Source organism: Oreochromis niloticus, linkage group LG3, assembly GCF_001858045.2.
Source record: "Oreochromis niloticus isolate F11D_XX linkage group LG3, O_niloticus_UMD_NMBU, whole genome shotgun sequence".
Lineage (NCBI taxonomy): Eukaryota > Metazoa > Chordata > Actinopteri > Cichliformes > Cichlidae > Oreochromis > Oreochromis niloticus.
In genome coordinates this window covers 54208245-54234348 of record NC_031967.2, presented here as the reverse complement: position 1 = coordinate 54234348, position 26104 = coordinate 54208245, and the positions used below count along the sequence as shown (strand labels likewise).

Here is a 26104-nt window from a genome sequence, read left to right as displayed (position 1 = left end):
TTCTCAGTTCTAACATTTGTTATTTATTTTCTGTTGTGAAAATTTTTTTGGCTCATGTGATTTGAAAGTCTTAACTTTCAAAATTCCAGATTTTTTTTTAAAATTTAGGGTAATAAAATTAACTTCCTCTGTATATCTATTGTAGTTAATAATAATTTTTGAAGTTAAAAAAAGAAAGAAAACAGATCACTTTTATTTTTTCCCCCCAATAGTTTAGTTTGTATTTTAACCAGAATGTTCTGGGTTTTTTCCCCACATCTAGTTTTAGTCAAACTAAATAACCGTGGATTCACTGGTTAAGAGGTCTTATAGTTCATAAAGTCTCTTAGCTCACCTTCATTAAAATCTATATCTTCCTCATGTTTCCCTGCACTTCCTGGATGTGTCATCTTTCTATTCAACTGCAGTATAAACATCCTGGTTCTCTCTCCCTCGTATTCTCTGGTGTGATAGAATAGCACCAATAACCAGCAGCCAAAGGGTTAACCACTGATAATCTGAGTTACTGATACCAGAGAGACCAGACACACAGACCAAACATGCAACAAACAGCTTTTATTAACAGTTCTGCAGGACAGAAAACCAACCATGGCTCCAGTCACACTAATCACAGTCAGTATCAGGATCACACAAAGTACTGAAGAGAAAAACACTTTTGCATCAAGTTCATTTTAAACAATCTGATTCCCAAACTGCTGCTTTCAGTGCACAGCAACAATAAAACATAAATAAAACTGTACAATAAATGCCATTAGAAGTATTTTGATTCCATCTTTTAATGGCATAAACATACAAATCACCTGATAATAAACACAGTAATAACCATTAGCATCATTATTGTTTTTTAGATGCAGTGAACACATAATTTAGCCTGAAGTGTCCCAGTCTATAGAAAGCTGTTTTACCTTCAGTGCTGTTATTATGACAGCTGAATTTACAGGATACCTGATACAGATTTGACGTGTAAACAGTAAAAAAAGAAGTTGTGTCAGTAAATTCAAATACTGTCAATACAATTATATTTAAGTAACACCAGGTAACAACAGAAGCCAGCTGGAGTACTTGTCCTTTGCATAAAATGTAATTGAGCTACTCATCTTTGATATTTGTATGAGTACATGTTGTCTTTACCTGGTCCACACCAGCCAACATGTTGGTGTGTTCACACAGAACTCTGTGGTCTCGTGTTTCAAGTCTAACTCATTTTATTACATTTAACAGTTACATATTGTCCTTTCATTATCACAGGTTTTTATAATACGCAATCATGTCTTAGGTAACACTAAGTCGCTAAATCAGATTTAGCTGTTGTCCACATGATTGGTACAAACAGGACAATGTTTTTTTGAATTGCTCTTAGTCTGGCTCATCACCTGGGAACTGTTTGTCATGGGAGACCCTACCAGGAGCTGAACGCTCCAGACAACTCAGCTCCCAGGATCGTCTGAGCTCACAAACCCCTCCACCACGATAAGGTGGCAATTCAAGAAGGGGGATGAAAGGGGAAGGGGAAGGGAAATTATATTACTGCCGATGTTACATGAGCCCCTGCTCGTCTACAGAAACAATGTCGTATCCGTTCGTGACAAGATGGAACAAGAAATATGTTTTGTCTTTTTTCGGGATTTTTATAGATGAGACAGGCCACAAAAATCACCACAGCTGACAGACCAACGATGACTCCAATGATCAGTCCCACAGGTCGATTCTCTACTGGCGGACCTGCAGGTGAGAAACAGGTGTGAGGTGTCAGCTGCTTTCTACAAAGTCTCATCAACATCTTTAGAAACAAACATCAACAACCAGGAAGCAGCTTCACCTCTGATCACACACACACTCAACTCTACTCACTCACCTGGAGGATCAACACTCAGGTAGATGATGCTGATGGATTTCCATGAGCGTGTTTCTTCCATGAAGACATGACACTCGTATGTTCCAGTGTCATCAGTCGTCACATTCTTCAGAATCAAAGACACGTCTCCATCCTTCATCTTTCTGTCCTGCAGATCAACTCGATTCTCAAAAGATAAATGCTGGTTGTGTGGGTCAAAGTGCCCGTCACGGCTTAAAAGTACATATTCTGGCTTTAAGTCAAATCTGCTCCACTCTATGGCTATGAAGGACATGTTTGAAGCTCGACATGGTAGAGTGATGTTCTGTCCAGATTCAGTTGTGATGTTTTTGTGGTCTGAAAGAATGAAAACACAAAGCAGAGGTTAAAAATGGTTTTAGCTTAAAAAGCCCTCTTAGCTCCCTGAACCACAGGAGGCAGAGTTGACACCGACAGTGACGTTTGGCACACAGTGATTTTTGTTATCACAGAGAGACGTGGCTCTCAAAGAATTATTGGCTAAAACATTGCGAGAACTCCGAATGAGTAAAAATGGCAATTTTCCCAATTACATCTACAACATACTAGACATACAAGCCAATCAAGTCGTTGCTCTGAGGCAAAGAGTACAGTTTCAGCTGTTGGGGGTAAGCACTCTTTTTTTACTTGGCTTATTCTTGGTTGGAACATATTTTCTGCATTTCTTTGATAAACTGAAGTTATGTCTCACCTAACATTCACTTAGACTGAAGCTTTACATATAAACATATAAACAGGAAGTTTACTTTTAATGGAATTTGGAGGTGAAACAAATACATAATATATGCATTCTGGCAATTTCACAGGGCTCTCATTTTGAAATCTAAAACCAGTCTAACTTTACTCGAGTATCACTGTGAGGGTGTGTACTGGTGATCTGAAGTTAGGCTTTTATTCTGAAATTCGGTCTCAGTTACTCTTACCGTAATATCTAGTACACTGTACACACACACACACACACACACACACACACAGCAAAAAAAAATAAAAAAAAAAATAAGACAGTGATTCCTAATGGAGGCAAAAAAAAATGCTAAAATTAACACTGAATCCTTTATTTAAACAGGTTGTCTCACTGAGATTTTTTTTAAAAAAAAGCATTGGTATGTGTACCAATAACTTTCCTTTGCACCAGAGCAAACCCAGAGCAAAAACACTTTAAAGGAAACATAAATACTGTTTCACCAATTCTTCTGGTGGTTGTAACAACACTTACAACCTCACTAACTTTCTAAAAACATAATTAAAAATACTTCTGAAAGCTAAATTTCGGCTGGCGTTGATTTTCTGAAATCTGATTGGATTCGAAGTGTTAAAAATTAAACAAAAACGAACTGAAAACGTGTAAAATCTAACAAGTGTTCAAGAGGCTCTGCAGCTCGTAACAAGCAGCAGACTGTCTGCAAAACGTTCAGTGAGAACAAACAATTTAACTCTTAGACGTGTTTTCTACTTACCTTCGTGGGCTGAGGCGACAATCACGCAGATCATGTTCCACAGCATAGCCGTAAAGGCCGCGTGGGTGATGTTCCACATGTTCTGTGTGCACGCAGAAAGCGCTTCAGCCGCCCTGCCAGCTCTTAAATTGGTGCAACAGGCACTCTGTGGATCAGTCTGATTGTTTTCACGGGCGATGTTTTGATCCCGAGAACCTGTCTCTGGTTTTACGAGATCAAACACTGTTAATCTAAAAGTTAATCTAAATAAAAACCTGCTGAGGATTTCTGAGGACACACAGAAGGTTCTGGAACAAGGAGGAGAGAAGGGAAGGAATGGTGTTTTCGAGAAGGTCTCCGTGGACTGACAGTGTTTTATACCCGCCCTGCAGCGCCTCGGGGACGGCGCAGAGCGATGAAGATGACGTTGAGTCCGCTGTCGAGCACCTCTCCATTTTTGGAACTTCGGCGTTTTGGCGCTTCCTCTGTGAGTGGGTTGAAGACAGGAGTGGGAGACTGTCTGTTTAAATTATATCAGTGCGGAAGCTGAGAGAGTCAAACTCAGCAGTTTCTTTGTTAAAGTTACCTGGAAGAGCAGAGGATGTAGATACTAAACAGCTGATTTATAAGTTTCTGCTCTGAACTCAAGGCCGTGGAAATCAGAGGTCTTGGAAATGTAAAAAAAAGTTCATAAACTGTTCATGTCGTCATTTTTCTAAGTAAAGTGTGATATAAAGTTTTAATAAATAAGTAAAAATACACAATAATGATTGTTTGTCTTTAAATATCACTGATCAGCTAAGACCTATACCACGAGCACTAACAGCGCAGCATTATTTTTTTTATTGTTAAATATCAGCTTATAAAGAAAGCACAGCAGGAGGCCAGCACATTAACGAGCTTCAACCTGCTGAAGACTAAAAACTCTGGTGAGCTTTAAATGATCTTGACTCGCATTTAATCTCTGCTCTGGTCAAACTGTGGTAACTGCAGATTATTGGGGTTAACAAAAACGATTTACTAGCAATGTACATATTACTGGTCTTTCTAATAATGTGCTTAATAAACAGTTTGCATCTATTTTGACAATGTTATGGCACTTCATAGACAGAATTACATTTACCAGAGTGAAGAAGAAGCATAAACTCTTTATTGACTTTGTTTCTGTATTTCTCTGACACGTTGTGAATGTCAGATATACAACAAATATAAACAAGTTTTGTTTCAGTTCAGTTTCTCTTTATATATTTGTGATATATTTCAGCTTAACTTTAGTTCAGAAAACTCCCAACAATTTTACTTTAGTACAAATGAAACAAAAAGAAAAACGATCCGGTGTCCCTACATTCACAAAAAACTTATGTAACTCTTTTATTTGGTGGCCCTGAGGTGCAAAAAACAGCTTCCTCACTTACACTGACATCTGAATGAATCCAGTGAGCTCTAATGTTGACTCAGAGTCACTGCTGTGTTTCATAAATAATCCAGCAGGAATGAGATTAGGTCATCCAACATCACCTGATGGTGGAAATGTCTCAGGAGGATGAGATTTAAAGCTTGGTGACAATGGAGAGTTAAAAGTTGCGCTGCATGAAGCTCAAACACAGTTCAGCAGCAAAGCTTCTGTTAATCCATCAGAGCCACACACACAGTGATCTTTATGTCATTAAAATGTTTATAATGACTGAAACCAGACAGGAAATGTTGGAAACTTCCCACCCGGCTGTTAGACTGTTATGTTGCAGTAAAACAGTAAAACCTTCTGTTTGACTTTCTTTTTTGCTCTTGGAATTTTGTTAATGAACAACAACTTAATAATAAATGAAATCACGTGGATTCAAAACAGCTGCAGTCGGAATCATGTTGTGTGTCTGCTCTGAGTTTATCTACACAGTACCAACACTCAGAGCAGACTGTGCACACATCACATGAGAGCAGACCTGGTTTTGACCCGTCAGAGAGCTGGTTTAATAACTTATCTTCTCCTGTTCTCTCAGTTTTATCCTCTGTGCATTCATGTATATAAACGATGTAGCTTCCTTTATCATCAGCAGCAGCTTCCCTTTTGTTGGTAAAAAGAACCATCTGCTTCCCGTTTGGCTGAATAACCATCCATCTTCTTCTGCTTATCCAAGACCAGGAAGCAGGTAGAATGTCCAAGCAGAGAAGCCTAGACCTCCCTCTCCCCAGCCACCTCCTCCAGCTTGTCCGGCAGGCCAGCTGAGAGATATAATCTCTCAGCCTGTCTTGGGCCTGCCCCGGGGCCTCCCTGTGGGACAAGACCAGAATACTGGCACACAATGCAAACTGGAAACTGGTTCAGCAAACAACATAACTCATGCCAGTAAAGTGAAGGTGGTCTGAATACGTATGTGTGTTCACGTGCACACTGTGAGTTGTGTTTCCTTTCTAATCTCATATTTCCGCTGTACTAAGTAAATTCCTCAGTAACCGATCACTTGACCCCACAGCAGGATGAAGATGAAGTTTCCTGACACACAGGCGTCTGCACAGGCTCAGTCTCACTCACAGTTGTAATATATACTGATTTATTTTTATCTTCTTTTTTCATTTATGTATTTATTTTATTGTTATTTATATGTATTTCTTTGTCTGTTTATTGTATGGTTTTTAAATTTTATTTATGGTTTTTAACTAATGTGCAGCTTGTAAGCAGAGCCTGAGCCAGAGCTCTTTAACTTCATAAGACTGTCACATGTTTGTCTTTGGAATGAGATGCATCTCACACAGTCAGTATGAGTTTGGGAGGCCTTTCAACTCTTTTTGTGAAGCATAACTTTGCTCCCTTCACCCTTCATGAAGCTTCTTTTGAAACACAGTGAAGAAGGCCTTAGTTCTACTCTTCTCTGACAAAGGTATGCTGTTGTAATAGCTGCAATATGTGGTTTTGTGTTGTCCTGGATTTATTGTTGTGTTATTATTTGTCTCACTGTAAATAAACACATTCATCAGAGAGTCCTGCATTTGTGTCCTACTTTCCCCACAACTCCATGGTCTGCCACCGCTGACCTTGACAATAACATGCTGGAAGGTCTCCCTCCTCTTCAGCCTGTACAACACGTTCTCACTCCCAACTCGTCAAATGTGTGACGCATGGTCAGGCTCCCTCTGCTTCACTTATCGACGCGCAGGGTACCCCCCTCGCGTCGAGAATTGACGTGCAGGGTCCTCTCATTGAATACTATGCTGCTCCCTAAACGTTGTTTATTGCCGCCGAAGAGCCTGTTGTCCGTATATTTATACATTTCCGAAATCACATTGTAGTGACGTGTACTGAACACAATATATTATATAATGTAAGCAACTACCTGAGAAACAGCAGATACAGCAGATAAATTAATTATAGGCCATTACTTTTGTATCGTTTATTGCATTTATGGAGGGAGAGGTGTATGCTGGGTAATGGCACAGCTAGCGACCGGGTGACTTTATTCACCCGCTTCGGATGTTCAGTCCATCAGGCGTTATTAGCAGAAATCAGTCCCATAGATGTGGGCCATCTCCACCTGCTAGATTGTTTAGAAGGTTGTTATCATCCATCCAGATGGAGGATCAGTAACTGGAGCGTGGGAAGACTCCAGAATCCACTCTGGCTGGAATCCGGTGGATACAGCAGTGTTACAGGTAAGACCATTTAAACGGACAGCATTTATAAAATGACTATTAAAAGTCAGCGAGTGTCAATAATGTTAATGTGGTTATAGTAATACAGCGAGTGCTAATATAACAGCTTTAAGATGCATTTGTAGATATTATTACGTGTTTTACCGTCTTTATGGTGCTAGCTTAAAGTTACGGTGTAAACGTTAGCTTATATTGTAGTAAAGCTGTTACTGTTTAAACGATGTTAGCACAGAAATATTAGTTTCTGTCATGACTGATGAAGTTACTAGTTAATAAAGTTTCCAGTAAAGTGATTAATCGCAGCCACAGATTAACAGTAAATATCTCGATTAGCTTCAATGCATCTGTTATAAATATGTGCAAGTTTCAGTGCTTCGTTTAAACTGTATGATACTTGTACTGACCCAGGGTCAGTGTAAATACAATCCTAGCTGTGTGAACAAAGCCTGGCTCCTTTAATCCTGCATGACAAACCTCAGGATGCAGGTTATTATTACTCTTTCCTGCTGGCACACCTGTCACACCTGAGAGTCAGCTAGAAGCTTACAGTGACGTGGACATCATGCAAAGACTGCCAGACTCTGTAATACTGTAAATGAACAGTGACTCAGGTTAACACTAAACTTTAAACAGTCCCTCTGTGTCTCTGTGTGTGCTAAACATTTAGGATAAAGTCAGGCTGCATTGACTGTGGGACTTTTCTGTGTTAAAAGCAGGTTGAAGACGGCTCAGAAACATTTGAAGATTAAAATTTAGCATTATGGCTGCTGGTGGTGTGTAAAGCTATGTTTGCTGTTGTTTAACACAGATTTCAGAAGAGCAAAGATGAGCACTGTTGCTTAATCCTTAATAGTTTAAGTGGATTGGAAATAAAAAAAATTCCAGATTTTTCTTCCACAGAAGTTTCATTTGTCAGTGTGAAGAGGGAGCTGCAGTGAGGACACAGCCTGGTCACTGAGGTCAGAGGTCAGAATCTGAAACAGCTCAGGTTTATATTCTAGGGGTTATAAAAAAAAATCGAAATGTATTTATAAAGAAACCTTTAAATAATATTTTAATTAATAGTCATAATTATGATTATTATTAGAAATATCAAACATTTAAGTGGATTTTCTGTTACACGTATTGTCTTAGCCCTGCGATAACTGGCAGCCTGTCTTTGTCCTGTATCAGCTGGGATAGGCTTCATCCTCCCGCGACCTTGAATTGGATACATGAATTGTATTGAATTGTATCCCAATTATGTAATCTGATCATTTACAAACTCAAGGTATCTAATCAAAAAGTAAGTAATAATGATAAAAATGGGAAAGCAGAAATAAGTGTGACATGAATGTAAATGTGTGAGCTGACATAGAGGACAGCTACATGTAGTCTGAAAAACCTTTGTTGTCAAGTTTGCAGGTCTATCACGAGACATTCTTACATAGAAGAGACTGTTAAAGTCTCTAACTCAGTGAAGCATTATTGGTCCAGTCTGTTTGGATAAATATAGTAAGCTGATGTTTGTCCATTTATTGACACATTTTCTTAAGTGCTTATCCAGTTCAGGATCACAGTGGAGCTGCAGCTGGATATGTTCAGTAAAGAAACCTTACAAAAGTTAACATAAACCTGCATCTCTGTACGTTGTTGTCCACAGGATGAGAAAATCAAACTGGAAGACTGTGGAACATGTTAATAAATGTTTGTATGTTTATGCCTGTGTCTTTCACAGGAGGCGCTGAAAGGTTTCCCTAATAGTTCCTGGTGAATCAAAGCAGGACCATAAAGGTTGCTGGACTGCATGATGGCCTTACCCCTGAGCAGTCATCCTGTTAAAGGAGGAACCAGTTAGAAGCTGTTTTCAAAGTAGCTGAGCAGATTTCATCTCAAGTAAGCGATTAACTGTTTGTTTGTTTGTTCTGCCACTTAAAGAGCATTTAAGGACGTCTTTTGAGTGTTTAGTTGAATTAATTCTACTGGCTCTCATGGTCATTTGTGATTATGGACATATTTTTCATGTTCATCCAGCTATTTAGTAAATTCTATCTATTTAGTAATATCTGTCATCTATAAAATATAATAAAAATATCTAAATATCTCCTGCTCCTTATATTTTAATGATGTAAGACCAGACGTCTGTTATCGTGTTACATTAGCATTCCTCACATATCAATGAGATGCTGTACAGTACAATCCTACTGACACAGCAGAGGGATAACAGCGGCTATTCAACATCGTTACACAACACATTCGAGCTGCATGATGCAGACAAAGTGACTAAATCATCTTTTTTGTGGTTTATTGTCTTCAAACCAGCAGACAAAGCCGATGGCAGAAGATGTTTGGAGAAGAACTTCAGGCCGTGGACTGAAAAGGTATTTTTTTCTTGTTATCAAAAGACATTTGGAGTGACGACTTCTACAACTGTGCTGAAGTAAAGCTTACAGTCTAAGAAGTCACAGTGTTGATATTCAGCACAAAGAGAAAAGCTCACTTGTTTGAATTTATTTACAATCATAGTTTTTATAAATTCTGACTGTAAACAGCTTTTACAGCTTTGATATTGTTTGACACTCGATGTCAGGTGATGGTATCTAATATAAAGGTTTCTGTGTCCCTATGAGCCATTTACACTGACCAGTGTCACTTTAACTGTAACACATTCATTATTTAGATCCAAAATTTCTAAGAGAAACAACTGAATGTAAAAAATGGCAGCTCTCAGGCCAGGTTTAATTGATAGAGATATATGCATGCATTATGAAATTTATGTATGCCAGATAATTGTTATTCATCTAGTCCTGGCAGACCCACCCCTTCCTCCCAAGTAAACTGCAACCCAAAAGAACTAGTGGGGCTATTTACACACAACCAGTGTGGGGTAAAAAGAGCCATCAAAAACCTGTCAGCCTGCACAGCTACAGATGTGCTAAAAGCTATAACAGTTAGAAGCTCTGCTTATGGAGAAACCCTTGGAGAAACTTTCTAAGCCTAACAGGGGACAGGTACTCCTGCCCAAATAACATGATATAACCTCACATACAGCCCAGCCATAAAGTGAACCAAGTCATTTAGTTAAAGACAGCATGGGAGCAAATGCATGTAACCAGCCTGCACCAACCTGACATTTCTTCCTCCTGAATTAAATGGATGAATGGATGAAAGTTAAATGACTACAAACCTAAAGCCACTAGTTCCCACACTGGAGTTCCCTGACACTGTGTTTTAACTATATTTAGCTTGTATCAACAGTTGTAACAGGCTAAGCTATGTGAGACACTGCATTGAATTATTGTTTCTATCTTAATGGTTTCAGCTCAGATGTTCTGCTTTTTCCTTTCAGTAGATCAAAGCAGCTCGTGCTCTGTCTGCTTCCATTCTGATGGCAAGAAGAAGAAGAAAAATGCTTCAGCGAAGTGGCGTTCATGGTCACACACTGCATGTGGTTTTAAAAGCAACATTGTTCACCACAACAATGGAGATGTGTAATATTAGTGCAGCTACGGTTTGTTCTTGAACATCAGTTCTGTTTTCTACTTTGACCACTTAGACCAAAAAAGTGTTGTTTTCAGATTCTTTCTTTTTAAATCTATAAATCACCTGTTCATTTTTTATTACAATTAGTTTCACATAAATGTTAGTGTTTCCTTTATGATCTTTTAATGCTTACACTATACTGTACACGTCTACATTAGAGACATTTCTGTTACCTATTTATGAGACTGGGCTGCTTGACTACGATTTGGAAATGGATGCAAACTCACACGGATCGTGCTATTGTTTGTTTTTTAATATGATGGACTGAACACAGGAGGTATCTGACTAAGCAAAGATTAATCTGAGCCCATTTCTACCTGTCTCTACTGTTTCAACTGTAACTGTCAGGATATATATTTATTCCAGCTCTCATAGGGCAAAGGAATGACTCAGACTTGTCAAATGTTCTTTGATTAGATACACAATTTGAAGTTCACAATTTTCTTACAAATAAAACTATAATGACAAACATGAACAGCTGTGCTTATTTCTGAGACATGAGTTTTTTTAATGTGTTCATATTTAGACATTTGTATGCTGAAACTGTAATGGTGAACCTGAGGTGATGGTCAACAGAAGGCAAATATATATAAATATAAAACAATATTGAAGTAATGTCTTTACCCTCTGCAGCGTGTGGACGCTGTGCACGCAATCACCTTATTCACTGTAGTAAACATGCACCGCTAGCTCACGTGACTGACTGTCTCCATGGTTACATCGTATATGTAAACAGCTTCCAAAGATACCGCCATAGCTCTCTGCAACACTTTCACGCTTTGCAAATCATTTCACGTTTTTGATAGTTATGAAGACAGAATATGTTTTTAAAGACATGCTAGGCTGTTGCTATGGTGGTTGCTGTGGACTAGGGTGGACCGCGCGTCCGATTCCTGTTATTAGCTGTCCGCCGTAGGAACTCAAACCCCGCTTTGTTCTTTAATTAAAGGGCTTTTACAGCCGTTCATGACACACACGCACACACACATAAAACACTTTGCCTCACCATGAGAATGCAACTTTACTAAAACCTTTAAAGTATCTGATATAGGATAGAAAAATGAAGCAACCAGAGATTTAATGATGAAGACTCTGGGTTCTGTAGTTCACGTTTTACAGTCCTGAATGACTCACTGCACATCTATATAGTTTATTGAAGAGGAGTTTAGAATGCACTTTAGATTTAGACTGTTGCTGTTTAATTTTTTAGATTGTTACTGTGTTATGTCATGAATAAGGTTCACCTGCTGGGGGTTTGATGGATCAGCTGGACAATACAGTCAAAGACAGACTTCATCCATCATATGCAAGAATCCTAGTTGGATTTTTGTTTTCACTCATATTTTAGAACCAAATATTGAAAACAACTGTGACAGACTGGATACCTGGTCAGGGTGTACATTACCTTTCACTCAAGCATCCCAGGACAGAGCCCTGCCCCACCATGACCCTGGGTGGATACGTGGTTATAATATAAAACGACTGATACTGAATTTGAATATTTCATGAATTATAATATAAATTCCTAGGCGTTTGTTCCAGCAAGAGTAATATTGATTACATATGTCTGAATTGCTAACCCTAACCCTAGCTCAACAGACCACAATGCCCTGGACTGTCACTATTATTACATGCTGTGAACATAAGTAGCTTTGATCACAGTTTATGTTGTAAAAGAGAAGGAATATTGAAAAAAGATCAACATTGTGATATTATTTCTTCCAAACTGACCAGAAACATGCTTATCAGACTCTCACAGCACAGGATCAGACTCACTGTGCATGACAGCTCAGGCCAATAATGTTTGTTAGATTGTCAGTTGTTTAGTGCTTCTGTACAGTTATGGTCACCATCTCTATTTCAGTATAATTAATATGCAGAAAACACTAAAAGTTGATTGTCTTCCAATATTCTAGCATAATTAAAAAACTTTGACTTTGTAAGTACATATTGTTACAGTCCTAATGCCAATATGATTCTTCATAACTCCTGCTTTGAAATACTGAACTTTAAAATTGACCTGATGAAAGATAATTTACAGTGGCAGTCTGTCAGGATAATTCTGACTATAAGATCACTGTATTAATCTGAATCCTTCTGAAATGTGCTGTGAATGAATGCTGATGCAACTGACTGTGGGAAAGCTGTTAATAAATGAATCTGACACATGCAACACATTCACAGAGGAAGAGGACACAAAGGGAGGACACGCAGAGGCTGTGTTAAAGTCAGAAATCCAAATCTTTAGTCAAAAACAGGCGGCGGTTACAAACAGGAAGACAAGCAGTCCATTAAACAGTCTACAGGGTCAAACATACAGAGAATTCAAACAGCAGTAAAAAATAACTGAACACTGAAAAACTTAAAGCAATGTGAGACGAAACAAAAGGAAGCAGCGCAGTATATTCACTGAATTATCATCAATTACAAAAGAGAAAAGCAACGATTTCTACGGTTTGTTTTCTTAATTGCAGTTAAGAGTGTGGCTGGTAAAGATGGAAACATACAGAATGTAAACTGTGTGAGTTTGTTGAACTTTGTTAGTAACAAATGAGGTAAAAAAAACCCAAAACAGACAAAACACAGAAAGAGGCTCTCAGTATTCATTAATAATTAGAAAGCATCTAAACATTCTGGTCGTGGATTTTTACAGTCTTAGTTCCGCTCGCTGTCATCATTATAATCATCATGATCAATGGCGAGGTCCTGAGGTGGGCGGGGCTGTCTCTGGTGATGTCACCATGAAGGAACAGCATCTGGCAGGTGTTGCTGAAACATCCCAGTACACTGGTGTAGTTTCCTCTCCAGCTGGTTGACATTTGACACTTCAACATTAAGGGGAAGAAGAAGAAACAGTGTTAGGTCAGGTGACCACATGGTTTCTAAAATAACTGACAGGAAGTAACCAGGCTGTTAGAAATGGATGGCATGTGTTTATAGTTACTGTAGTTAGTTAACTCTACTTACCAAAAGCAGAAGCACACAGATGGCAGATCAGATGCTGAATGTTGCAGGAACATGCTCATGTGTGGTGATCATTCAGTGCTGCTCCGGCAGGTTAGACAGTCCAAGACTGATATCCTGCCCATCTGAGAGTTTGAAAACACACATGCAAAGATTTATTTTGTGTTACAGTCAAAGTTGGATGTTCGTTTTTGTCCTTTAAAAATGTTTGTGTATTTGAAAGCACTAACATTTAAGGATGACTCGGATCGTCTCTCTCTAAGAGTATCTCCTTTAAAGGGGAGACAAGTGTATCCACTGATCCACGTCACTTTACCTGGATGATGACTCCTCTCTCCCTCACTCAGAAACACTCCTAATATAACCAAGAAAATAAATAATATTGAAGGTTTACTTACATCATTACAAAAACATCAAAAACATCTCCCTTTGATTCCATTTCTCCATTCCTGCTAAACATCAGGCAACAAATATCTCAATAAATCACAGTAAAATGTAAAGCACATATTTTCTCTGCTTTGTCTAACCTCTGCAGAGCCTCTGTCAAGAAAAACATATCTGTAAGCATAAAACAAATATACATTTCATAACACTGCACTGGACAAACCTCGGTTAGTTGATTTCCTCTGTGCAGTGCAGATGAGCATCAGTCAGCAAGTCAAGGTGGTGAGAAGGACTCGTGCCCTTGGTGACTCTGCTAGTTCTTCTGAGGAAACACCACCGTCTCTCCACACCGTCACCATCTGTGAGCACAAACAGCCGCTCTGCTCTGCCAGCATGTAGGAAATCACATATCACACACACAAGGGTGAAGAAACATTAGAGCTCAACTTTGGATACTTTAGATCTAAACAGATCAAAGTAGCTCTTAGTTTCAGCAATCAGTGAACAGACAGACAATGATACCAAACTGATTCTGTATGAATACAATATAGTATTGTCAATACAGGTGTGAAATTAATGTATTAAAAGTAATATATATATATATATATATATATATATTTGATAAATTAGTTTGCTAAATTAGAATATATTTTTCTTTCATTTAACAATTGCATCTGAATGAATTAAATATTGAACCAAAATATATTGTCACATTCTTCATTCTCAAATACAAATTTCACAAAGTTAATTTTTGATTAACATAAAAAATATGAATTAATTGTATATTATTAAAATATTATGCAACCATGACCAAAGTCAGAATCATCATTACAGTATTGTGGACTTAATGCTTGATAAACTTCAGGGGAGATCATGATGACAGAAAACTGTAAACAACACTCTGAAGTCTGAAGCTGCTTTTCTTGTTTCTGTGACCTCAGCACGCTGACAGACCTGAAGTTGCCACAAAAAAAAAAAAGTTTCAGAAGATAAGGAATACATTTTACTTTTACTTTTCAGTTTAATTTCTTTATTTAGCTACGGAAACATTAAAACTAATGAACAAAATACTCAATAACTGACATGACGGCCTAGTAGCACTGTTTTTTTTGCACAGTTTTCCCCTCCTTCCAGTGCTAGCTTAGATTGTTAATGATCCAACTGTACCTGAGGAGGTGGGAGTGACCAGAGTATACAAAGCCTGATCATGTAATCTCTCTCTCTTGAATCTCTTTGTGAGGCTGCTTGTCAGCATGCTTAATGTTATTTGTGACACGCATCTTCTTACAGCATATTGTGCTTTACAGTAATCTGTGCAGGGCATTTCTCCACTAATGTGTACTATTACTGAGGCCATTGTCAATGGATTCTATGTAAAATAAATCAACTGAGCAAGTTAAGCTGTTTCTGTGAAGTCTTCTCAGTTTATCGCCAATTTTGAGCCCAGTTAGTAACAAAAAGAGGAGACTCCACAAACACAGTCTCTGACACCCAACTTTATCCATGAAGCTAGATAGCACACGCTCAATTAGTTAAACTCCAGGAATGTCTTAAACACATAAAGTTTGGATGGCCTGTAACACACCCAAAGAAAGCTCCTAGGTCTGACCAACCGTCTCAGTCGTGGGCAAAATGATGACAGTCAATAAAATTCTAAAAGATAATTTATTGACAAAAGTAATCAAGAGATAAAATATAAAACAGTCCAGTGTCCCTTTTATGAATCAAATAAAACACACAGTCCTAAGGCCAGAGCCAGCTATGCCACACAGCCAGTTGCACTCCACGTGTTGCCTTTAACAGGGTTAGAAGTTGTCCTTGGAGACCCACCACCCTGCAAGCATATATCCAGTTGTCACTCCAGCCTCTGCAACTCTGCTGCCCTTAGGCTGTGGCATATATTAGGCCCTGGCCTGCACAGAGAGACAAAACGACACGTTCACAATAGAAGTCATAGCGCAAAATCCATCCATCCCAAACATATCCAATTTCATCACATAACATACCTGCACAGAGAGACAAAATGACACAGCAGTGTTTGTAGTGTGGGCTATAAGTAGACCAGTGTATCAGTGCAATCAAGTACACCTGCCTCTAATTAGCCCAACCCCATTACAGCCATTGGCTCACCAAAAATGTGACACACACACAACCACTCCCAGCCCAGTGCAACTTCACACAATAATATGGAGCTGAATTAACACAGGCACACTAGTCTACCATGTTACAGGCCTCTCATTTTTTGCTCCTAAATTCAGATAAAAAAATAGGTTATTGTACTTAGCTCTAAAAATCTTAGAAATATGGTGTCTAACCAGATTCTTACTCTGGATGGCATTACTACGGTGGCCCTGAAGTGCAAACCACAAAAACAAATCACAAAACGCACAACAAATTGAAAAGCGCAAAAACAAATTGAAAAGCGCAAAAACAATTTGAAAAGCGCAAAAACAAATCACTTAACGCAAAAACAAATTGAAAAGCGCAAAAACAAATCACAAAACGCACAACAAATTGAAAAGCGCAAAAACAAATTGAAAAGCGCAACAACAAATCACTTAGCGCAAAAACAATTTGAAAAGCGCAAAAACAAATTCACTTAACGCAAAAACAAATTCACTTAATGCAAAAACAAATTGAAAAGCGCAAAAACAAATCACAAAACGCACAACAAATTGAAAAGCGCAAAAACAAAAACCAAACCGGAAGAGGTAGGTAACAATGCTGCAACAACAGGCATCACTGATTGGATGATGGATCCGGTAGCCTTTTGAACCGGAAGTTGTTCTGTTCGGAAGTTTGGTGACTGCTCTACCAACTTTTTTCCACAACTTGGACAAAACATGTTGGCTGTATCCCAAAACATGTTGGCTGTATCCCTTAAAATGCAGCCTTAAAGGCTGCATTTTAAGGCCGATTACGTCACAGCGGTGCGCCGAAGGCTGTCCCAATTCAAAGGCTGCTCGAAATGCGGCCCTCAAATTCGGCCTTCATTTCACTGAATTTTAAGGCTGTGGCGGTGTAGACTTCGTGGCCCAACATATCCCACAATTTATAGCGCAGCAGTCACTGTGGATAACTTTGCCGCAGACGGCAGAAGCGGAGCGGCCGAAGAGTAAACTGTTAAAGGTAAGTACTGAATATGATGTCACTTATTTATGTGCAAATGTTTAATAATGAGGAACATTAAAACATTACTGTTGGCCACATGTCGGCAAAGTTATTTGCCATTAGCGATGTTTGTACTTTCAGCGTTTACTTGGTTTTAAAGCATTTAAAATATAATAATACAATAGTTGACCTTAATCTTACAGAGAATCTGATGATTTTATGGATAATTAAAGTCAGTCATATATCCACAAACACAACAAGCTGAAAGTCAGTGATGCTGCTTGGTTTGCAGTCCTGAATATGACGGCACAAGCAGGATTCACTGCACTGTTAATGTTAGCTATGTTATATTGCTGCCTCTGTTCGGTGGTGTCGAGCCAAACGGACTTTAACGTGTGTTTGAACGAGCTGACGGTTCACTCGTTAAGCTGAAAGAAAGATGCTTTAATCACAGGAGTCACACATGTGTCCACTGTACCATCTGGGAACTCTTCTTCTTTAGCACTCATAATAACACAAACACTAAATCCTCCTTCTCTTGTGCTGTTTTGTAGCAGTGTATACACCTGAGACTGTCACCTGTCTGTCTGTCCTGCACTCTCTCTCTGTTTCTTTCTCTCTGATTGTGGAATAAAAGTATGAACATGTATTTATAAGTTACACTTGTGTTTGAATCCTGCAGCTTATCACACATTTGATTTCCATGTGTGACGACTGCAAGTGTCCAGAGTGAGGACAGACTGAGGGACCCACTGCTGCACATCATCTGTGAGGCTTTGCACCCCTGATGATCCACCAGGACAAACTCAGCAGTGTGTGAGGAAGAGGAGGAGGAAGAGCCAGCAGCAGCTGACAGATGGAGAGAATAGACAGACTGTTCCCTGTTTGTGAAGGACTGCTAGGAAAGTTTAACATAACTAATTGTCTGTCCTGAATCAGTCTTATTAGGTAATGTTCAGATAATTTTATCATTCCAGTGTTTTCAGTGTGGGAGAAAGTACTCAGGGCCTTCAAGTTACACACTATGAAAGGCAGCAACAAGTTTAATATTCAGAAACCTAAAGTATGTATCAGCAGCAGAATGGAGCTAAAAATAAATGTTTGTTTCAGTTCTATGAAGCTTTGAGTATTTTGGATTAGTAGCACTGCTGTGTTTGTTGCATCATATTGCTGTAATTGTTTATATGCTTTATATATTCTGAGGTAAGTTGATCTATAGTGTTACATCATATTCTATAAGGATGTTATGTGTTTGTATACTTTCTGCCCAGTTTGACCCATTTAGCAGAAGTCAGCCTGTTTAAGGCTCTGATATCTATTCTGTATGACTTAAAGCAGTTATGACATGGTCTGATTTTCTCACCCAATAAAGGAATATTTAATATATCAGTCTACTCTTTATGTTATCAGCAACAGTTATCACAGCTCGTACATTTTCTTTTTACACATATATGTAAGCATTGAGCCAAATTTAGTAATACCAACATATTACACGGACAATATTTGTCTCTTATATCTAATACATCTACATATACACTGTCAAAGATACTTGTCTTTGAGTGAAGATTTAAGGTGATAGGACATATAAATAATTGCAACTTGAATCTTTACTGAAGCTCAGTATTAGACACAGAGTTCACTCACATGAATTTCATTCACATGTGTTGTGCCAGTGTACCTGCACATGTGATGTGACAATAGAAGTGATTTGATTTGAGAGTTCAAACTTACTGCTGTAATAACTTATGATTAATATAAGAACTATAATATTGGCCATATCATATTTACACTGACTTTAGTCTCATGAACAACATTAGCTAATTGTTATTTACTAGCTAATCTTAAATGACTGTTCAGTACAGATATGAAGGCCAGCAATCATATTTTACAGTCCTGTGGTCTCAGCCTCAGATACTTATTAAATCACACAAAGCTCGTGTAGAAACAAACACACGAACAAAATATGTTCTCCTTCATTTTCGTCAAAGCTGTATGAAACGTTTCCAGCGGTTGGTGTTATGGTTGCTAGGCAACCTGGGCAGCGCGACGGAGGCTAGACCGTCCCATTTCACAAGCCTCGCACTTCCGGCCTTAGCGGTCTTTGAGTACGCGGCCCTTGAGGATCGTTGAGGCTGCTTACTTTAAGGCTGCAGACCCTGAATTGGGATACAGCCGTTGACTGCTCTTTCTCATAACCACGTTCGGCAGAACAACTTCCGGTTCAAAAGGCTACCGGATCCATCATCCAATCAGTGATGCCTGTTGTTGCAGCATTGGTACCTACCTCTTCCGGTTTGGTTTTTGTTGTTGTGCTTTTCAATTTGTTTTTGCGTTTAGTGAATTTGTTTTTGCGTTAAGTGAATTTGTTTTTGCGGTAAGTGAATTTGTTGTTGCACTTTTCAATTTGTTTTTGCGTTAAGAGATTTGTTTTTGCGCTTTTCAATTTGTTTTTGCGCTTTTCAATTTGTTGTGCGTTTTGTGATTTGTTTTTGTGGTTTGCACTTCAGGGCCACCATACATTACCTTGGCCTCCAGTAACACTGTGAGGAACCTTGGAGTCATTTTTGACCAGGACATGTCCTTCAACGCACATATTAAACAAATACAGTGGCTTGCAAAAGTATTCGGCCCCCTTGAACTTTTCCACATTTTTTCAAATTACAGCCACAAACATGAATTTTATTGGAATTCCACGTGAAAGACCAATACAAAGTAGTGTACACATGAGAAGTGGAACGAAAATCATACATGACTTCAAAGGTTTTTACAAATAAATAACTGAAAAGTGGGGGGTGTGTAATTGTTGAGCCCCCTGAGTCAATACTTTGTAGAACCACCTTTTGCTGCAATTACAGCTGCCAGTCTTTTAGGGTATGTCTCTACCAGCTTTGCACATCTACAGACTGAAATTCTTGCCCATTCTTCTTTGCAAAACAGCTCCAGCTCAGTCAGATTAGATGGACAGCGTTTGTGAACAGCAGTTTTCAGATCTTGCCACAGATTCTTGATTGGATTTAGATCTGGACTTTGACTGGGCCATTCTAACACATGGATATGTTTTGTTTTAAACCGTTCCATTGTTGCCCTGGCTTTATGTTTAGGGTCGTTGTCCTGCTGGAAGCTGAACCTCCGCCCCAGTCTCATGTCTTTTGCAGACTCCAAGAGGTTTTCTTCCAAGATTGCCCTGTATTTGGCTCCATCCATCTTCCCATCAACTCTGACCAGCTTCCCTGTCCCTGCTGAAGAGAAGCACCCCCAGAGCATGATGCTGCCACCACCATATTTGACAGTGGGGATGGTGTGTTCAGATTGATGTGCAGTGTTAGTTTTCCGCCACACATAGCGTTTTACATTTTGGCCAAAAAGTTCCATTTTGGTCTCATCTGACCAGAGCACCTTCTTCCACATGTTTGCTGTGTCCCCACATGGCTTGTGGCAAACTGCAAACAGGACTTCTTATGGTTTTCTGTTAACAATGGCTTTCTTCTTGCCACTCTGCTGTAGAGGCCAACTTTTAGCAGTGCACGACTAATAGTTGTTCTATGGACAGATTCCCCCACCTGAGCTGTAGATCTCTGCAGCTCGTCCAGAGTCACCATGGGCCTCTTGGCTGCATTTCTGATCAGCGCTCTCCTTGATCGGCCTGTGAGTTTAGGTGGACGGCCTTGTCTTGGTAGGTTTACAGTTGTGCCATACTCCTTCCATTTCTGAATGATGGCTTGAACAGTGCTCCGTGTGATGTTCAAGGCTTGGGAAATCTTTCTGCAGCCTAAGCCTGCTTTAAATTTCTCAATAACTTTATCCCTGACCTGTCTGGTGTGTTCTTGGCCTTCATGGTGTTGTTGCTCCCAATATTCTCTTAGACAACCTCTGAGGCCGTTATAGAGCAGCTGTATTTGTACTGACATTGGATTACACACAGGTGCACTCTATTTAGTCATTAGCACTCATCATGCACTCAGCATTCCTTTTTCCTGATGTTGCTACATCACTATGGTCATCTTCCTCTGCTTGTCTACAACTACTATGTCCAGTTGGTTAGCCATCACCAGTTTGTCTTTCTGTATCTGGAAGTCCGACAAGATCTTAGCTCAGTCATTCTCGACCACCCTAGGGGGTGTCTTCCATTTTGACCTCGGGACTTCCAGACCTTGCTCGGCACAAATGTTCCTGTATACCATGCCAGCCACTTGTTTATGGCGTTCCATGTACACTTTGCTTGCTAGTATCATGCACTTGGGGTCCTGCGTGTATGATAGACCCCAGCCTCTTATATTTAGAGCTTAATCCTGTGCTGCCATGATTAGTGCCTCTGTGCTGTCTTTCAGTACAGCTTTGTCCAGCCACTGATAGAATGTGTCTATCATTTCCTCTTCATCCTGGTCAGTGGTTTTGACACTCCCTAGTCCTTGATCTCTTTACTTCCACTTAGTGTACAATCTCAGGGTACTTGACTTGGGATGTGACTCTCTCTGCATGGCAAAGAGCTTTCTTGTCTTGATATTAGTGCTATCTCCTCCTTTGGCCATAACATCTATATATTTTAAACCGGGCTGTTTTTACCATTTCTTGTGATGCTGAGGACCTTTCTGTCACGGCTGGCTGTGTGGCAGGCAGGCAGGAAAAAGGACCCAAGATGCAGGTCCTTTCAGCTCTGATTCTGTCTGCTTTCACTTGTCGCTCACTCTTCTCCTCAATAATTTGCTTGCAGCTAAGCGGCCTTTCAGACTCATTGAGTCTACCTTCAGGTTTTCTTAAATCAGCAAGAAAGTAGAGAAGAGACTGCTTCTGCTCCCCGATAACCAAAAAAGAAAACAAAAATCAGCAAAAAACAAAAAACAAAAAAACAATTTAAACATAAAAAAATCACAAAGAAAGCACAATATACTTTGTCTGCATCATTATTCAGAATGAGAACAAGACTCCAGCCTTTGATGTAAGCTCAGTTTGAACCAAAGGACACTACTAGCTAATGGCTAATTATTGGTGAGCAAAGAAAACACATCTGAAGAAGGCTTTTTGCACTTTAAATTACACTACAACACAGAGTGAACACCATCCCCACAGACACAGTGGCCAGGGAAGCAGAAGAACATCACATCAAGAAGGCCCTGAATAAATGTGGTTATCCTAGCTGGACGTTTGTCACAGCTGGGAAGGCGCCAAAAGAAAGCTCCAGCCGATCTAGCAGAGAAAGACAACCACTGCCCAGGCGAAAACCTGTAGTGATCCCGTATGTGTCAGGAGTATCAGAGCAGTTGAGACGCATTTTTTCTAAAACCGGGTCTCTGTGGCTTTTAAACCCCAAAACACGCTGCGGCAAAAATTGGTCCACCCCAAGGATCGGGTCCCCCGACACAAACAGAGTAACATAGTGTACGCTGTTAAGTGCCAGGAGGATTGCCAGGATTTATACATCGGGGAAACCAAACAACCTCTGGCGAAGCGGATGGCACAACACAGAAGAGCAACCTCGTCAGGCCATGACTCTGCAGTCTATTCACACCTACAGGCCAGTGGACACTCTTTCAAGGATGAGGATGTAACATCCTGGACAGGGAGGAACGCTGGTTTGAGCGCGGAGTCAAGGAGGCCATTTACGTGAAAAGGGAAAGACCATCTCTCAATCGAGGAGGGGGCCTAAGGGTACATCTTTCACTATCTTACAATGCTGTGATTGCAGCCATTCCCCAACTCTCTGTGAATGGTACTCATGGCCATTGATCAGTGGTTGTTGAGCAATGGTCATGAGAATTTGCATGAAAATGATGAAGGAACTGACCTCACAGCCCATTGTTCCTTCTGTGGGCTGGTTTCAGTCATTATGCACATGTACTGTTTATAAGGTTTGGGGAAACCTGCAGTCAGCTGAGACTGAAGAGGTCACTTGGATGAGTGACGAAACGTTTCTCCCACAAAACGCTACGTCCAGATGAACAGAATCAACGTTTGGAAAAATAACAGTACAATAGGGGGTTTTCCAAGGGTAGCTGTATAGACAAAGACCACTCTCAATAACTTGTAATACAAATGCAAAATAATCAGGCCTGAAACATGACAGAAACTGCTCGGTTCAGGAAAAAGCTTCAAGGGTTACTCCGAGCAGGATTTCAAGGGGTAAAGAGTTAAATTATAGAACTGTTACAGTTGCTCTCCACATAAAAGCTTTTTTGGTATTAAAACTGCATTTTATACTTAATCAATTATCTTGTATCATAAATACAGCTCTAGTATTTGTAACAAGTCAAATTCAAAGTCAGTTAAAAAACGTCATGATTAGGGATGGGTATCGTTTAGGTTTTATCCAATACCGGTGCCAAACCGGTACTTTTGAATCGGTGCCGGTGCTTAAACGGTGCTCAAACCGGTGCTTAAAGAATGGGGAACACAAAATTGGTCCAAAAACCTCTCATATTCAGCTGTTTTTTGTAAAAAGATAACAATGTAAGGCTTTTCATCAGCTATAGGGCATATATGGTATCACTCTTGGCTGGAAGCAGTGCTTAAACAATGGAAAAAACACAAACTTTGTCTAAAAACCTCTCATGTTTAACTGTTTCATGTTTAACTGTTTTCCACTTTTTCTTTGGTCATTTTAGCCTTTTTGGCCAGGGTGAAGGGAGTATCTGCCATCAAACAAGAAGACAGCCGCATGTAACTACGACGGTGTTTGCTAGTTCATCTTGCATGCATTAATGTAATAACGTGGTTAGCCTACTCAACGTAAATTACACACGAACAACATTAAGCTACTCACGCAGAGGAGAACGGCTGCTGCTGCTATCATCATCCTCATCATTTCTGCTACACTGGCAGGGCTAGGGGCCAGGACTCTCCTCTTCGGGTTTTTGGGGGATGCTGGTAACTCCGGGTCCGATAACAGGAACCACACCCGCAGAGGATGTGCACGGTGTGAGGTCTCGCAGCAAGCTATCGAACACGGCGCATTTCTCGGCTTTAAAAAAACGCTATGCGTCGCCAGGTGTTTCATCGAGGTGTTACCTCCTTTGACAGTATCACAGTATCAGCTTAAAGCACTTGTTGCAGGCTGCTGAGTTTGCATCTTTTGCTGCGAAGTACAGCCAGACTTTTGACCGCTTCGCCTTGCGCATTTTTAATCTGTAGCTCTGCTCTAAAAGAACGTACGTACCTGGGCCCGCCTACTATACTCGAAAACGCAAAATGATTGGCTAGAATTGGCTCAGAAAAAAAAGCACCGAAATAAAGCACCGAAATGTGCGCTGCTTTTCGGTCTGGTTACTACCGTTTATGTCAGAACCGGTGCCATGACCGGTACCCATCCCTAGTAATGATGAGGTTTTGTTTTCACCTGTTTTCGATCTCGTTTCCCTGTTTTTCAATGAAAATCAGTAATCAGTGAATTGTCAGTGTTTGTATAAAACATGAAAATATAAATCTTTATTCTACATTTTATTTTACTCAAATAAGAGCCAAGACAACATTAGACCTCTGCATTACATCAGCTATTAATGATGATCAATATTGTATTTTTTTTTTTAAATCAAACTTTTTATTTTTCTTTTGATTAAATAAAAGTTAAGAGTAGAACTTTGCATGAAAATCTGGCTGCCCGTAATGTAAAGGAAAAAATGAGCAATGTGTGTTTTCAGCATCTCAAACTGTCCTTTAACAGTTTTAACTGTTTTCTATGCTTTCAACTCTGCATGTGAAACCACAACAGTTGCTTCCTCTTTTGTTCCTCTTTTTGTTTCTATAAAAAGCTTTACAGTGAGATTTCACGTGGTGATACTATATAGTGTGTCAAAGTGTGATTAATGACAATGACCAAATATAGCTGGTGGTGTTTTCCCAAAACAAAAAAGGTGATGACCACAGAGCTGCTGAAACTTGCTGCCAGTTATAAAGTAAGACATCTTTCCGTAATGGTACATGGAAAATAATAGTATTATCATAAATAACACTGTACAATTCTTTTTTTCACATCAGTTCTTTTTAGTTTGTGTGTGTATCTGATAGAGAAAGACAGGGGAAGTCATCGCATGCAATGACCTATTTTTGTCTTTTATTTGCTACAAACTCAAAGTTTCACTTATGGACAAATAACTGTCAAACAAACTCGTGTGAATGTCTATTTTTGTTCCCATTCTTACAAGTTCTTTTTGTTGCCTGTGTTTGTGTGTGAATGGGACATGTAGTATGAAGCACTTTGAGTGCTCAAGTAGAATGGAAACATACTGTATAAGAACAGGTCCATTTATTTTTGTAGATTATTGATCTTAGTGCACAGGGGTGGAGCCAGCATTTGAACATGGTCATTCATGTGCAGCATATTGCTAACCTGTTCTTTTATTAACTCACACCGTACATTACAGCCCATGGGCCCACAAGATCCAGCCCCAAAAGTGACCTGTATGTTATTTTAAATGTGATCTGCTCTGAAGTGTTCATTACTATGTACTCATCACTGAATAATCATGACAAACAGAGTTGGATTTGTGTAGAACTGTTTGTTTTCCCTTCATGCTGTTTCAACTCTGTGTTTGAAAATGTTTTCGACTGGAAACCAGAGCCAGATGTCGTCTACTCTTCACTGAAGTAGTTCACCAATTCAAGTACCAGAATCCTGCTGTTGGGCTCTAACTGATCCATTCAGCACTTCAGACCTGAGGACATTATAGACAGTAATATATTGCTTTATAATGATATACATTATAATATAATATATATAATAATCTATAAATGCAAATGTAATGCAGTGTATGCTCTCAGGAACCTTTCCTTTATATTTATTTACTTATATGTTATTTCTAGTGTGGGACTGTACTGTTGTCACGGCAGCAGAGATACCACAAACATACCCCTCCTTGGGGCTTGTGAGGGGGCACTGTGGGCACATCACTGTGCCCTGCAGTAAGTTAACATGAAGTATAAGTATGATGCAAAAACTTCAGAGTGACTTAATGTAAACTCATTTTGGCTCATTTGATCCAAATCTGTTCACCAGAGTATCCCAAAAACATCTCACAGCTCCTGCAGGTTTTTTATTAATTTTATTCCAAGCTAGTACAAACTGTTGTAATGTACTGACTGTTTTGAACGACTGTTCTTTGGTGTTGTTTGGTCGGTCTATGCTACCATAACAAGTGGTCTCTCACAGGAGTCATGCATTTGTAGAGGAAAGTCTTTT

General features: G+C 39.5%; 1 protein-coding gene and 3 long non-coding RNA genes across 6 annotated transcripts; 2 read left to right on the top strand and 2 right to left on the bottom strand.

Annotated features, from left to right (window-relative positions):
- Positions 1-819: 819 nt before the first annotated feature.
- Positions 820-3645, bottom strand: LOC112841672 (uncharacterized). Its single transcript, XM_025903716.1, has 3 exons — positions 3331-3645; positions 1856-2191; positions 820-1722 (listed from the first exon to the last, which is right to left on the bottom strand). The coding sequence occupies exons 1-3, from the start codon at positions 3407-3409 to the stop codon at positions 1520-1522; spliced, it is 618 nt and encodes a 205-aa protein (XP_025759501.1). The 5' UTR covers positions 3410-3645; the 3' UTR covers positions 820-1519.
- A 14-nt stretch (positions 3646-3659) lies between these two features.
- Positions 3660-6249, top strand: LOC102081400 (uncharacterized). The gene is made up of 3 exons (XR_268035.3): positions 3660-3796; positions 4182-4238; positions 5445-6249. It is a non-coding gene; the product is annotated as an uncharacterized LOC102081400 (long non-coding RNA).
- A 1361-nt stretch (positions 6250-7610) lies between these two features.
- LOC109201395 (uncharacterized) lies at positions 7611-10951 on the top strand. Of its 2 annotated transcripts, none has more exons than XR_002061423.2 (4): positions 7611-7920; positions 8672-8829; positions 9256-9314; positions 10286-10951. It is a non-coding gene; the product is annotated as an uncharacterized LOC109201395 (long non-coding RNA). The 2 variants fall into 2 exon arrangements; XR_002061422.2 differs by having other exon boundaries at positions 10283-10322.
- A 1778-nt stretch (positions 10952-12729) lies between these two features.
- On the bottom strand, positions 12730-14396 carry LOC102081260 (uncharacterized). 2 transcript variants are annotated; one of them, XR_003216837.1, is made up of 4 exons: positions 14048-14396; positions 13671-13795; positions 13444-13565; positions 12730-13284 (listed from the first exon to the last, which is right to left on the bottom strand). It is a non-coding gene; the product is annotated as an uncharacterized LOC102081260 (long non-coding RNA). The 2 variants fall into 2 exon arrangements; XR_002061396.2 differs by having other exon boundaries at positions 12730-13301; positions 14048-14393.
- Positions 14397-26104: the final 11708 nt, after the last annotated feature.